The 14786-nt window shown below is 38.3% G+C and overlaps 1 protein-coding gene across 1 annotated transcript in view; it reads left to right on the plus strand.

The window, feature by feature from the left end:
* LOC117971667 (dematin-like) overlaps positions 1-14786 on the plus strand; it is a 28500-nt gene that overhangs the window by 2769 nt on the left and 10945 nt on the right. Inside the window, exons 2-4 of the mRNA XM_059013656.1 lie at positions 13489-13584; positions 13956-14014; positions 14120-14210. Coding sequence (XP_058869639.1) covers positions 14004-14014; positions 14120-14210 — 102 coding nt within the window. The 5' untranslated portion in view covers positions 13489-13584; positions 13956-14003. The remainder of the gene's footprint in view (positions 1-13488; positions 13585-13955; positions 14015-14119; positions 14211-14786) is intronic.

The raw sequence follows: 14786 nt of genomic DNA on the forward strand, positions 1-14786 counted from the left end.
CTGAGTTGTTACCTCAAAAGGTAAGGCCTTTCAGCACAAGGCGTTGTGTAGCTCCATGGAAGCAGCCACTACTATTCCAGTAAAAGTTTTTTTTTTTTTTAAATTGCTAATGCAGTTCTGCCAAAGCCAAGAGATTCGCTCAGTCTAGAGCTTTTAAAAGGAGCCTGTGGTACAGGCTGCACTGAGGATCTTCACAGATTCACTTATTCCAGTTCAGTGGTTTAAATACATTTCTGGATGATGTGGGGGAAAGAAATCCCTCATAAATGGACAGATTTGTGAACTGACCTTTTATTAAATAACTGTAAATGCAAAAAACAAGATAAAATTGACGAGGTAAAAAAAATTACATTTTTGAAGAGCTGTCTTTCATTTTTTTAGTGTTCATGAAATAAGTAAAATAGCATGGAGATGTTACACTTCATACAAGAGAGACTGTTTCAAGTTACAACGCATCGCTAAGCAGGAAAGTAATTCTCTGAATTTGGCTGTTAATTTGACTTTCTTTCTGCATTGTGCTTGTTATATAAACAGAATATTCCATGACAGTTCATGGAGTGCAGTGGTTATTCCACTCCTTGGGATTGCTGTAAACATCCATTCTGGCACATGGAATAACAACATTGCTCATATTTTCTATGTATCCTATGCAAGAAGTCTGTTCAAAATCTGCATGGCTATATTTTTGTATTGTCAGAGTTGAATACTATAACAATAGTTTTTTTTTTTTAGCCTTCTGTGTGCTCTGTCAATGCAACCTGCTGTGACAGTGAAACAAGTTCACCCTTCCCTATACTTATTTCCGGACTTGAAAGACAGCGTACAATGTTGGCACAGAGTCAGATTGAAATATACCAAATTGCTTGTCTCAGACTAATTTAATTAAGTGCTACCTCGTTTACAAAAACTTCTTTCTTTCTTTCTTTCTTTCTTTCTTTCTTTCTTTCTTTCTTTCTGTTATCAGGCATAGTTCATAGTAACACCTGGCTTGGGTTAACACATTAAGTGCCATTCTCCTCATTTGATTACAGGCTACTTTGTAATTTTGTGGAGCCTTTTTTAACTGGCATCTACTTGTTATTTAAATCTTCTCTTTAACTAGATTGTTATGATAACTTACTCTAATTTTGTCGAAATGTAATGTATGAAATTACATAAATACAGCTTGTGTTCTGATTTTTTTTTCAATGAAAAATGTATTTGGTACTCAGTGGGTTAAACTTCTATTCAAACTGTTTTAGTTCTAAATTAATGAACTGGCTTAACTGTGTTTGAAGACTGCATTAAATACTTTTACTGTGTAGTATGTGTAAATAGGACACATAAAGGGACCATAGGTAGTTAAACAAATAAAAAGATTTAAGCAAATCACAAGTACAACTGGCCAGCAAAGTAAGTCTTCTTTTCAGTTAAGTGCTTGTCTGGAAGATTACTAGCTGATTTGAAGGACCTTTTTAATTAAAACCAGACTGACACCAAATGAAAGCACACACATGTTATGCAGCAGAGTAGGTGATGTGATAAAGAACGTGGGTTGTAGGTAATGAGCATGCATCTTGGTTTACAGTGTTATAATATATGAAAAAAAGTATAAATAATGTTTGTATTAACCATTTGATTATTTAACTATAGGGACCCAAGCTCCCTCTACCATGCTTTGTACTGTAATACTCAGAGTGAAATATTCAGAATAAAAGTTCAGCAGTGGGAGGTTATAAATGACATATTTAAAAGGAGTATCAATTAAAAAAATACTGGGTTTCTTTTTACATTGAAAATATTTTATATATATATACAGTATACAGCTCTGGCCAAAAGTTTTGCATCACCTAGAAATTTAGTATTGAGACATAATAAAAAAGTAACTATATGAACATAATTTAGATCTTTTATTTAACATCATATAATGAAAGAAACTACAAAATGATATCGCAAAAGTCTACCGGAAGCCATAATGGTAGTGCAGTTCGAAATGTCACATTTTTCAATTTGTCTGTTTTTCTGTTAAGTATATGGAAAACTACAAAGCGGTATGTAATTCAATATGTCAACGTACCATTATTCAGCAGGTTTCATTCGACTTTATGGAGTAAAAATGAGTTAATTCTATAGGGTAAATTTTTTTGGCCACAGTTGTATATTCAACATGGGCCTAATAAGCTCCTTGAATATCTGAACAGAGCAAACTGTTCTTGCTTCCGTGTCACTTCAATATGTGCTGCAGGTTGTGAAAAGATAGAAGTCAGGTCAGATACTGCAGAAAGAGCAACACAGATTCTGCCCTCTAACCTCTGCAGTACCTCACTTCCGGTGTGGCCACCTATTCATAGGGCTTTACTATTTAAAGACTAGCCAGCATTTCTACAATAGTACGGGGCATATTTTCAAACCACCTATAAAACTAGACCATTGCATTTAACTACAACACATGGAGTCACTAAATACGCAGCATAATCTATGGCATTGTCTTTAAAATATCCTTAAATTAAAGTATACAATGCTTAGAAAGAAACAAAACATCTCCAACACAAAGAAAGGGTCATGGGTTATGTTGCATGTGCCTATGTGAAAGTGGTTTTTGAGACCTACTGCTTTAAATGCCTGTTTAAGATTCAATAAAGTCCCAAATGGGAAGAACTAATGTGCATGCTTTTAAAAAAAAAAAAGGATTTTTAAAGCCCAGAGGCAGCGGTATAATGGGATAATGTCGTCTCCAATGTGCCTGTGATCATTCTGAAAGCAGTGGCTTGTGTGATGCTGCTGTAGGGAAGGAGATTTTTTTGGGTTGGTTTTTCAAAACAGAAGAATAGTGCAACGTTATAAATATATTCTAGAAAAGATCTGTTACCTTTGTCAGTATTTGTACTAGCGTTGAGTCTGAAAAGATCCCCCCAAAAATTGGCAAGAAACCTATACTGTATTGATTTCGTGTTTACAGTACGTGGTTTAGCATATATAAAAACATTGACATATGAGATATTAACCAATCACTGTTAGGGTTTTGTCAGGTTATCTTATCCTGTGTACAGATGTCATTATGTTCTGACAGCAAAATTGCAAAAAAAGTATGCCGCAGTTCTTGATTAATAATAAGTCAATACTTTCTGTGTCGGGTGCTCTTATTATAAGAGACATTATTTCATAATAGGTTTTGCTTTGCAGTCCACTCACCCAAACAGCACAAGAAGACATCTCTGTTACAGTAAGAGACGCCCTTAGTTTGATGCCTTAATAAATACAATAAATCTGCAGATATAAACAGTACAATCTGATTCTAATGCTGTCAAGTAGTAATTGTTTTTTTCAGCCTGTTAAAAATGATCAGGTTAAAGGTCAAAGTTTATAATGCATAATCCCTTGTAATGTTTATAGCAGTTGTGCTTGCTGAAAATTAGTAACCCTGCCCAGGCACCTACATGCTCTGATTTTAAAGACCTAACACTAATCAAAAACCTTGACCCTGGCCTTAACCCTAACCTTACTTATGCATTCCAATCAACTAACAGTGCACCTGCCTTCTTTGGACCTGAATCAGTAGCAAAACAGAAAAGTGTTCTGTATATGAGTGAAGGACACAATTGGAAATGTGACAATTCCTCAATGATTCTACCAGTTAGGGGTGGCGATCAGCAGCAAAGCGTGTGCTCCTGAACAGCTCATAGTGGCATCATAATGCAAGAAATATCAGTGATTTGTGCAGTCTTGGAGAAGGAAGCACCTGCCAACCAATCACCTACAATGAGGTTAACTGATAAAGGCCCAATCCACAGCTTTTGTGTACTTGATTTGTGATTGTCTTTTTAAGGACAGTCACCTCCAAGTCTATAAGCCCAAAGTTTGTCATGCAAGTAAAAGCCTGGTTGCACAAATCTCAACTCCTGTAAGTCATTTGACCTCATCATTGTTTTCTGGGGTCAAACCATGTTACTGTCTGGAATCTCGTCAGTAGGAAGCAGCTGGATGGTTAATGACGGGAAGGAAGGCGTTGAGAGGATGGCGGTAATTTCACTGTCCTGGCGAAATGACCAAGGATGTGCAACACTACCCGAAAACATGCCTTACAAACAGATATTTCTTTAACCTAGTGTAGTACCAGATAACAGGTCTCAAAATGGAAACACATGGTAACAAACATGTTTCTTTTAAATTCACTTGAAACCTTCTCCGAGAATGACATGACAGGGGAGAGATATGGAATTATTTTGCTAGTTACAAGCACTTTAAGAAAAGGTGACAGCAATGAGACACGACACTGCAAGATGCTTTTCATGTACACTGCAGCTGATCACTGAAACAGCGTGTGTTCTCAGTACATATCTTGATTACTCAGAGATCCTGCAGCGAATAACAGTGAACAGCAGAGTTATTAACACGGCTCGTGCTTGTCCTTATCTGAAAGTGCAGCCTTCCAACATGGCTCTCTGCTTCTGAGCTCCTTGGGGAGAAGTCAGCCTGCCAAGGTGATGTATTTGCAAAAGGAAGCAGGGGACCAATGAGACATGCGTTGCCAAGGCGAAGGCAGCTGCTGGCTGTGGGCGTTGGCCTGCCTTGTTTTCCTCAGATAAGGCTTTTCTGTTAGGGTGGGGGAGTGAGCGAGGCTGACTGTTCCAATGTAGGATTTTGTCTTAATTTGAAAAGGTCGGATCCATGGAAACCAATGTGTATTGTACAATAAACCCTACATTTTTCCACTAGCTAATTCCATTTTTTTTTTTTTTTACTGGATTAAGAAGTGGTTTTTAAGCTCTGAGTCAGGCACTTTGACAGAAATGTTATTTTGTTAGTCTGGCTGGCAAGAGTGCTGGAGCTTTCGTTTTTGGTTTGTGAATTTTTGAAAGGGTTTAGGCTGTGACTTCAGTCTGGCAGGGTGCAGGACAGGTTCAAATAAACACCTCTGCCCTGTGCCCCACCCCGCCCTGGTAATCAGATGTGATTCTCTTGAACAAAAAAGACCAAACTCAGCTAACGCATAACAGGGCAGAAACAAAACTTAAAACGTACTCTTTAACCCCTCTAAGAACTCAGTATGACACTTGCAATATTTTATATTTACGCTGGGATAAGACACATTAGGGATTGCGAGCGCAGTGTCTGGGTCTGTGAATAATCAGGTGGGCCTGATTCAAATGAGTAAGCGTATCATGTGAGGCAACAGCACTCTGTCAATGGATAACATGGGAGGCTTGTGTACTTGCAAAGAGAAGATCATTTTCAAGAGAGATATTCTACTTATAGAATAAAAACCTCATTTATAAACAGATATGTTTAAACTGCAGTGCCCCACAAATCAATTTTACACTCCCAATAGAATTCCTTGTATGTTTGCTGCTTTCTTAGTTTTTTCCATACTCGCGCCGTTGCAAAACGTGAGCATGGAATTGTAAACGCTTTCCCTTTCAGCTAAGCATCTCAGTTGAAAACTGAACATTGCAGTTTAGTCCCCTGCAGTTCCCGTGTAATTGCTTTGGCCTGCCAGATACTAATGCAGTGTTAATTATCCCTTCAGAAGTTCAAAAGCACCCAGTGAAGATACTTCAAGTCTTTTTGTAATAATATTTTACATGTGTTACAATCTCTTGTAATTATTTGGCTTTATTGAATATATATTATTGATCGCCATGGCTTTTATTTTGAAAGCCTTAATTAAACAATTATTGATTGATTAGTTGCCCGGGTGCCCTACTTGGAGTCTCACGTCGCTACCCATTATCAGAGGCTTTCTTTGCGAGTGACTGAAGCTCTTCTTATTGTATTTGCTGCATTGATTTTTGTGGATTATTACCTGTCCGATAATCAATTAAGAAATTGGATGCTGATTATGACGGTATTATTAGGTGTCTGCAGCAAAAGAACAAAGGCACGCTAAACCTGTGTTCAATGGCCTTTATTTATTAAAAACCTTTGTTGATACATTTTTCCAGTTGTATTGTTAAGCACGCTGTCCAAGACACAGTACACTTTTACTGATCATATATAATCTGGGATTGGGCTGCCTTATTAAATGTAGGGCATGCCGGCTGTAATCCAAGAAAGGGTTAATTTTGTGCGTTGATGGAGATGGTAATAAATGATTTGCTGCTTGGACAGAAGTTCAGAAACTGTCTCCTTGAGCCTAAATTGCATCTTGTTTTCACTTGATTCAGGGTAAAGTCTGTCTGCTTGTTTGAAAGGTCAGCAAAACGCTGACAATTGACGTGGAGAAACATCGGGCACAAACAAAACAAAACAAAAAAACTCCCACTGCCAATGAATCTTTGTTATTTGCAGCTACAGGAAAAACACAAAAGCCAGCTCAACACAGGCGCTGATAAATCCTGCCTGGTTGTTTGGAAGCGTTTTTAAAAAGACAGCCGGCTCAGAGAGCATTCACGAGGCACAGGAGCCACCGCAGGCATGGTGGTCTGTGAGTTATTTCAAAGAAAAATAACATTGCACAAAAACAGGTCCTTTGCTTGGAGGTATTGTGTTTTTAAATCACCCTCTATTTCATGTCGTTATTTGCAATCTGCAAATACAACAACATTTTTATACCTCAGCTGAACGTGTGTAGAAGGCAACTGAAGAGCAAACCGAAGGTAAAGAAAACTCCACACTGAACGGATGAAGGGTCCTCTGTGGTCTTGACAAGCTGGCGTGTTTTATAGACTTACTCAACTCATCCTATTAAACGGTACGCTTTACCTAATAAAAGTGTGCTTTACATCTCCTATGTGGACCAGCACGGCTTCTGAAATCTGGAAATAAGAAGTACAGTAAATCGCCCCTCTCCCCTCCACGAAAACTAACTACATTATTTGTAACTGTAACTAGTTATTTTTTTTCAAAGCAATAAGTAACTTGCTGCAATTTTCTTAATGTAACTTAAATAACTTAATGGATTACTTTTTAAAACAACCTTTCCCAAATGTAGTTTTAGCTGGAGGGACTTTGAACCCTGATTGGCCTCTATGATGAATAAGCCATGTTCTTTTAACAACTGGTAACTGGCAGGAATAGGAGACGTTATAAACAATACCTTCCTACACAGTTATCACTGAGGATAACAAAGTTGTCAACGTGTCATTTTTGTGTTACAACCTTTCTCAAATACACTAAAACCTCAGTAAAAAGGCTTTTTTTTTAGAGTGCTGATTACCTCCGAATGACAGCAATTTAAAGTCACCTTCACCCCTTTATTCAGAATTAGGGTCACCATCTGTTGCCCCAAACTTATCAAGCCTTTTAAATTCCCTTTCTAATATGCTGTAAACTACTGACCCTTTCTGTGTTAAAACCTCTGAAACTAGGATGCAACTCATTTGCCCATTTCAGTGAGAGTTTTATTTATTTTTTTTAAAAGGGGGCATTCTACAGAGGATCTGCTAACTGTAGCTGTGTAATTAATCTCAGCAATGAAACAATGTTCAAAACACAAAACAGATATCTGAGTAATTCAACAAACGTGTCTGCGTTTGCAAGCTGGGGTTGGATTTCGAGCCAGTTGTCGCAAGCTGTCAGCGTTTGGATAAATAACAGGCAGGAGAAATTCCAAGAGATGACATCTTCATCTTCCCTGTCTCCGGTAATAGACTGAGAGAAAATGTTTGTCAACAGTACTGATAAGACAGGGCTCTGTATTTGCAATCAGTATTTAATGGGCTGGTACTTGTATAGCCCTCTGTTTAAATGTGCGGGCTCAGAAGCTGAATTGTTTAAAGCTAATACAAGTGCAGTAGCCCTTGACCTCCTTCATCCTGAGAGCTATACAATACCACAATACAGGAGCTGTTTTAAATCCTGTACAGCAGTTCGAGGGTTCTTATTGTTCTTCTGTTCCGTTGGAAAGTAGACTATTCCAAACAGCGGCCCCTTCTGATGCTTCGGCCACTATAAGTTATAAGTTATTTAAAGAATGTTTCGATTTAAATACAGTTTTATATTCACAAACCTGTTTATATGCTTTATTCAACATTCTTTAAATGACCCCTGAGTTAAAGCATTGGGAATTTGACCTTTTAGTCTTAAAGGAGGTACAATGTAGGTCTTAAAGAGTAAGTAGCGGGGTTCCGAAAAATATAGCATTATATGTCCCCACGTATTGCTACAACTGTTTAAATAACGTACCTGTAATTATTTGTTTTTTAATTGTTAACCTCCTCACAAATTTGGACACTTATAACTTTAAAGTCTGTTTCAAAGCTCTTTTCAAAATGTCCGCTCTAGTGCACTGATGTTTGAGATCTGTCCTCTAATTCACTGCAGGAAGAGCGATTTAAAAAAAAAAATTAAAAAATTAAGTGCTCTGGCTTTTCTGTTCCGTACCACATCATGGATCGTTTTTTTGCTGTGTTACCTGTTTGACAATGTGGGCAATAATCCTGACACTACGAGTGCACGAGAGCGGACATTTTGAAAAGCGCTTTGAAACAGACTTTAAAGTTATAAGTGTAAAAAGTTGTCAGGATGTTAACAATGAAAAGAAAAATGACAGGTCTGTTATTTAAACAGTTGTAGCAGCATGTGGGGACGGGTCACGTGTGTATTTTTCGGAACCTTGTTACTTACTCTTTAACAATGTATCAGGAAATTATAGCTATAATCGTATCACTTTCTATGCTTACATTCACTCCAATGATATAATACTCTTCAAAACAGAGTCTGTTATGCCTCATACAAAGGCCAGACGATAGCTCCTCAACCAAGCGCTACTTGGTACTGTTCTAAAATATATCTTAACTCATTTCTATTCTTGTTGTTGTTTAGAATCACTTTACATCAATTTTTGTTTCAGTCCTCACTTCCTGGTGGCTTTAAAGGCACCGCATGTGCCCTGAATACAGTGTCAAACAATCTCTCATATAGGCCTACCTCTTTTCCACTGTACAACCAATCCGGGCCGGGGCCACGCTGAGCCTGGTTGTGTTTCCACTGCAGAGCCCGAGTCGCATGTAGATGATGTGGGATTAAGAGGCGCTGTGTTTGAGTTAAGAATGGCGGATCCATAGGTTATGGTTGTTTTTCATGGCGTTGACACGACGCAATGACAAAAATCATTAACCACCGTCCCTGGCCCTGCTCAGCTCCAAACCAGATTCAGATGGGTTGTGAGGTTTCACGGTTTGCTTTTCGCTGGGCTCGACAAATAGGTGTATTAGTACAGTAACCATTAAGAAGTCACCCTGTAACAGTCTGCTTCCAGTGCATGTAAGTAACACCACATTTGTTTTAAATGGTATTTCTTACATTCGTATGGATAACACTGATATTTCATCTTGCTTTTCAAGGTAATGCATTATTTGTTCAGTAAATTTATTTTCTAATTTAAAAACCTTTTGTAAAAGTTTACTAATATCAGTGCAAATTGTTGTAAATCAAAGCGCAGAGAGAACTAGGGTAAAGCGCAGTCTAGTAAAACTAAACCACAATACACTGCAACATGACTACACATTACTAGGTAGAGCTGTGCTTGTTAACCCAAAGCAGCGTTTGTTTGTGTGGTTGCTTCGTGCGCCCTATGGAACACAGTCAAACCCGCTGAGTCAGTCCTTGAATTGAGACACACACGAAGGCAGGGAGGCAGAACAGACACAGGCAGAAAATCAGAATGTTCCGCCTCCTTATTTACACACTCCAGCCACCAGGCTCCGATTCACACTGGGAAGTCTCAATCCCACAGTGACAGGCTGATGTCTGATCTTCTGCAGGGCTCCAGACCAGCCTTTTCCTGGGACTCAAGGCCAAAAATCCATTTGTTGCCACTATGAGCCAGTTTGTCCCTTAGAAAACTTCACCACAGTTAAAGCATAGGAAAAGCAATAAAACATGGTAAAGCATACTGTAGGTAAGCGTTGTAAAGACCAGCGAGGTATGGTAAAACATATCAATTAACATGACAAACAAGGGTAAACTATAGTAAATGCATAGTATAACCATGGGAAAACTGCAAAAATACCACGCAGAAGTACTGTGGTGAACTTTTATAAAGGGTACGTATCTAGAAATAAGCTACAACTGGTACAGTGTGATCTGGTTGCCACTAGACTATTGGAGCGAGTTTCAACCACAGAAAACGCATGTTCTATACTGGAACAGAAGTCTAAAAAAAAAAAACGATTGAGTACATATTCACAGAAATAGAAAGTGTAGCGGAGATTAATCTTCAAAAAAATGTGGAGTGATGAAGAAAATGCTCCCTAATTTCCGACTTCATTCTACAATACGCAATTCCTGAATTCTGTGATTTTTCTTAAGCCTTTTGTGTGTGTGTTTTAAATTCAGCTGTAATAAAGGATTACATTTATTTGCATAGACGTCACTGCTGATGGCATTGTTCAGGCAGGAAAGATGCTAAACCATTGTCACTTTCCACTCTGTAGTATATGTGTGTGTATATATATATAATATATATGATCTAAATGTTGACAGAAGAAAAATGATCTGTTGATGCAGTACTTCGTTTTCTTACTTGAGAAGAGTAAGCTGAAACTCATTGCTGTGCTTCTTGCTGCATATTGATTATAGCTTGGGTATAAATAGAAAGTGTTTCTCAAGGACGTATGTTATACAATACTACCTTTATGTGGTTTGTTGAATTCATGCATGCTTCGTGGTGGATAACGCCTACACAACACAGATTTTCTTTCTTCTCTTTCTGAAAGTGAAGTTGCGTTACCGACTTTATTAATATTTGTATGAGATAAAGTATCAAACACAAGGATTGCAATGTAATTATGGCGGGATTGGCAGGTTTTATCATTATAGCCACAAAGGCATAATTATTATTATTATTATTATTATTATTATTATTATTATTATTATGTTACTTTTTAAAAACCACAATAAAGAAAATGTTATCCATGGGTAGATTCGTAACAGACTCTCACTGATCCGAACTCTGATATTGTCTGAATTGATCTGAACCATGCAATCACAAAACACACTGGTAGCAGCCCTCTCCCGAAGGATGTATTAGTATTCTATTACAGTAGGTCTGGAGGAACACGTGGTTTAAAATGGAGAGCAGTCTCCTATCCCTGTCAATCTGCCTGCAGAGTCGGATGCTTCAAATTGGTCAGTCAGTTGTGACTGAGCTTAACATGTAAAACTACTGACAGTACCCCCGGGAGATCTGCCAACACCATGGGTAATGTGATTTGGAAACCAAACTGCCCCGTGCATTCCGGAAATGAAAACATGATTTGTAGTTTGAGAGATCATCGGTTGTCATGGCAACAGCAGAAACGCGGCCAGCAGCCAATTCCCCTCAGACGCATTGGGATGAGAGCAGTCTGTGTCACAAATTGTGATTGCATTTCATTGTTCTAATGGGAGGCTGTATTTGCTAACCTCACAATAGCTACGTGGTGTATTTTGGAATGCATGTTACAACCCATAAACACGTGCCTATTCTGGTTTAGAACATCAGTACTGTTATCAATTTGACTGACACCATAATAATACGATATGTGGCCTTTGTCAGTCAAACCCACCTGGACGTAATATTGGAAACACCTGCCATTTGTATTTGCTGCATACTTATCCATTTCTGTAAATAGACAATTGGTTGAATGCAAATGACATCCCTGATGCAATATATCAAAGCTGCAGCTCCCTGTTGCAAGTCAGTTTTTATCACAATAGCATGGCCGTAGATTTGCTTGACTTTCATTAAAGGCTGATACTAGGCACTTCCATGATTCCTAAAATTACTTGTTTGAAAGACAATAGATTGATTATTTTTTACTCATCATAAGTTAATTACTGTAGAACAGTTCTGTGTGTTGAAGTTAAAGGAATGCTTTGTACCCTCTGAATTTGTAACTGTTTATTCGTCTTGCTTAATTCATGAGCTAAGAGTGGCTGTTTTTAAACCATGTTTATGCTGTCAGGCAAAAAGATATAACCTAGCTATTTAAAAGGTTTAGTGCCCCCAAAAAACCTTCTTGTCTATTTTGTGGGTTGATGGTTTTTTAAATGTTGTGGCTGCGCAGTTAGTTAGTTTATAGATTTGGAAATGTTTTTATTTATTTTTTTTCCTTTTAAAAAAAGGCAATTACTAAGCAATCGCTTTATGGCTGGAAAGTACTGTAGTTGATGAACTGCACGCAAAGATAAAATAACTTCACAGCATTAATGATTAACAAGCTAATGTTGTTTTGAGGCGATACATTCTGTTTCTAAATCCAAAGGGTTTCAATACCTCTTGCTGGCTCTGCTGTCTTGGCAGCGCTTGGCTAAGCTCCCTCCTGTTTAATTCAGTCCTGCTGTTCTGTCTTTGTATACAGTACTGTGCATTTTGAGGCCCAGCGTTGCACAATAGTACGTCACACTACATGAGTTATGAACCGTCAACAACTGCCTTACTGACATGTTAACAAATGCTGTGTGTTTTTTGTTAATGGTCAGAATGGTTAGTTAACGATTATGTAGCTTCAGATTTCAATATCTTATTTTTTTTTTTATCATCGCCTTGTCTTTATGATGCTTGTAATCATTCTAAATGCAATTACTCAGATACTGGCTTCTTTCAGCTATGTTCAGGAGTCGCTCTTTAGTTCTGGCTACACGCCATAGAAATCAGATCATCCCAAGTGACAGTTATTGGACAATCTGCCAAATAAAACGTCTATGTAAGAACACTGTTTGAGTGATGCAAAAAAAAAAAACAATAACATATGATTGTATGTACACGCCATGCATTTATGAGTTCTTATTTCAAGTTGCAAATTATGTCATTTTGATTCATGTCATGTTGATTCGAAATGTCATTTTAATAATTTAGGTCTGATTAATCATTGTCCAAAATGTTATCGAGGAAGGGGGGATACCACGAACCCCGCCCCACCCCCCTCTCCCACACCCCACTGCTCACCCACAGTCTGGATCAGCTTTCCAGCTGATCGAACTTTGGACCTATAAGAAATATGTAACCTAGGCTAGATTAGCCAGAGGGTCTGTATTTTAAAGCACCAGTACCATCTATTCAACCCCAGTGTATTACCAGTAAAACTAAAAGAAACTTCCCACAGTCGCAGATCACTAGTTAGGGCTGGCTCTTAATTCTATAAGGACACTTTGGCTGATATCTGATACATAGTTAGTGAAGCAGTAAAGGTGATGTCTGAATATTGGTGACACATGACTTTGAGTGTTTAATGGAGTGCGTGGACCCCAACTCACCCCCGTTTTCCACCCTGTTCGTACATCTCTTAAGAATATTATTATTATTATTATTATTATTATTATTATTATTATTATAATTTATTTGGCAGACACCTTTATCCAACCGGGCAGTGAAGGGTTACAATGCAAGCTTAATATTTAAACACAGTGTTGTTTACAGCAAGTGCAAATAATGCTACTAAAATACAAGATGAACTCGGATGCAACAAGTTAAGATTACAGGAAGTTATATCTACAATGACATAGTAGTGCAATAGTGCATTAGCTGAGATCAGGTCGAGCAAGAGATCTGCATGTGCAGTCTAAAAATATCCTCTTCCATTTCAGAATCAAGTCACTTAACTTAATTGTCCAAAGAACTGCACATCCAGTGAGGATTCAAGAGACTGAGCTTTACTGAAATGATCTACCTTGCACTACCAGGTGTGTACAACGTGGAATCCATTATCCAGCGGTCTGCAGTAGCAGTGCGGTACTTGGGACGCAAATCCTGTTGCACACCAGTTTGAGCCTGTCCAGATTGGACTGTGATTTTAATTAGGCTCAACATATACAGCTATGGCCAAAAGTTTTGCATCACCCTATAGAACTAATTTTCCTTCATAAAAGGAAATTAAACCTGCTGGATAATGTTACGTTAACATATTAAATTACATACCACTTTGTAGTTTTTGAAAACATTTCCAGTTTCATGTAATATTTCGCTATGTTTTAAGGGTAAACAAGGAAGAAAACTAGGTTTGTTTGAAGCAGTTGTTAAATATGATCCATTCTCTTTTTCACTTGTCTTATAGAATAACTGGTGCGAGACATTAAGCGTACAGAAAATTGCTAGAAGTGAAATGATGCAAAAGGTAAGGTAACACAGAGCGGTGTTGTGGAGCGCTTTGACAACAGTTACCCACATTCGTCGGTTGGGGGAAAAAGATGTCAAAGTTCAAAATGTTTGTTTTCCCGTGCAGCAGCAGCAGCAGCGCCGAACCTCCCCGGGGAGTGTGTGCTCCTCCCGGGGACCCAGTGTGCCGGGCTCCCCCTCAGCAACCATCGTGGTGAGAGCAGCCTTCTTCATTCACCCCTCCAGAGAGCTTCGTTTCCATCACACACAGTGCTCACAGCCACGGGGCGCAGCAGTCTGAACCATCCCAGTGTTTCACTTGAGTTCTGATTCTCTGGAGCACTTTACTTTGCAACACATTGCCGTCCTCATTTCATTGACATATCTAAAAGATCAGAATGCTATTAGGAAGAAGACTGAGTAAAATAATCCTATAGGGAGAGATTTTGTAGGAAATACATAATGTGGCCACTGGTCAACATAGTTTTCAAAATAGCTGTGTGTCATTGATCATGTTGTCATTTTCCATCTTTACATGGCAAGTTTACGCAATTAAAATCAACAATTGGCTGGTTTGACTTGTGGGTTCATTTTATCAACCTATACCTTTTGGGGATAAGCCACACCTGGATTTTATAGTATTTTACAGCATTGGGAATTATCCTGGATAGCATCGACCACCTTCCCTGGTTATCCCGGGATTACCCTTAAAAACAGGTGCGATCCTGGTGGATTGGCCAGTGCTGTAAAATTCTCAAATAAAATCCAGCTGTGGCGACAGAGTATAGAT

The sequence above is a fragment of the Acipenser ruthenus genome, chromosome 46 (assembly GCF_902713425.1).
Source record: "Acipenser ruthenus chromosome 46, fAciRut3.2 maternal haplotype, whole genome shotgun sequence".
Classification (NCBI taxonomy): domain Eukaryota; kingdom Metazoa; phylum Chordata; class Actinopteri; order Acipenseriformes; family Acipenseridae; genus Acipenser; species Acipenser ruthenus.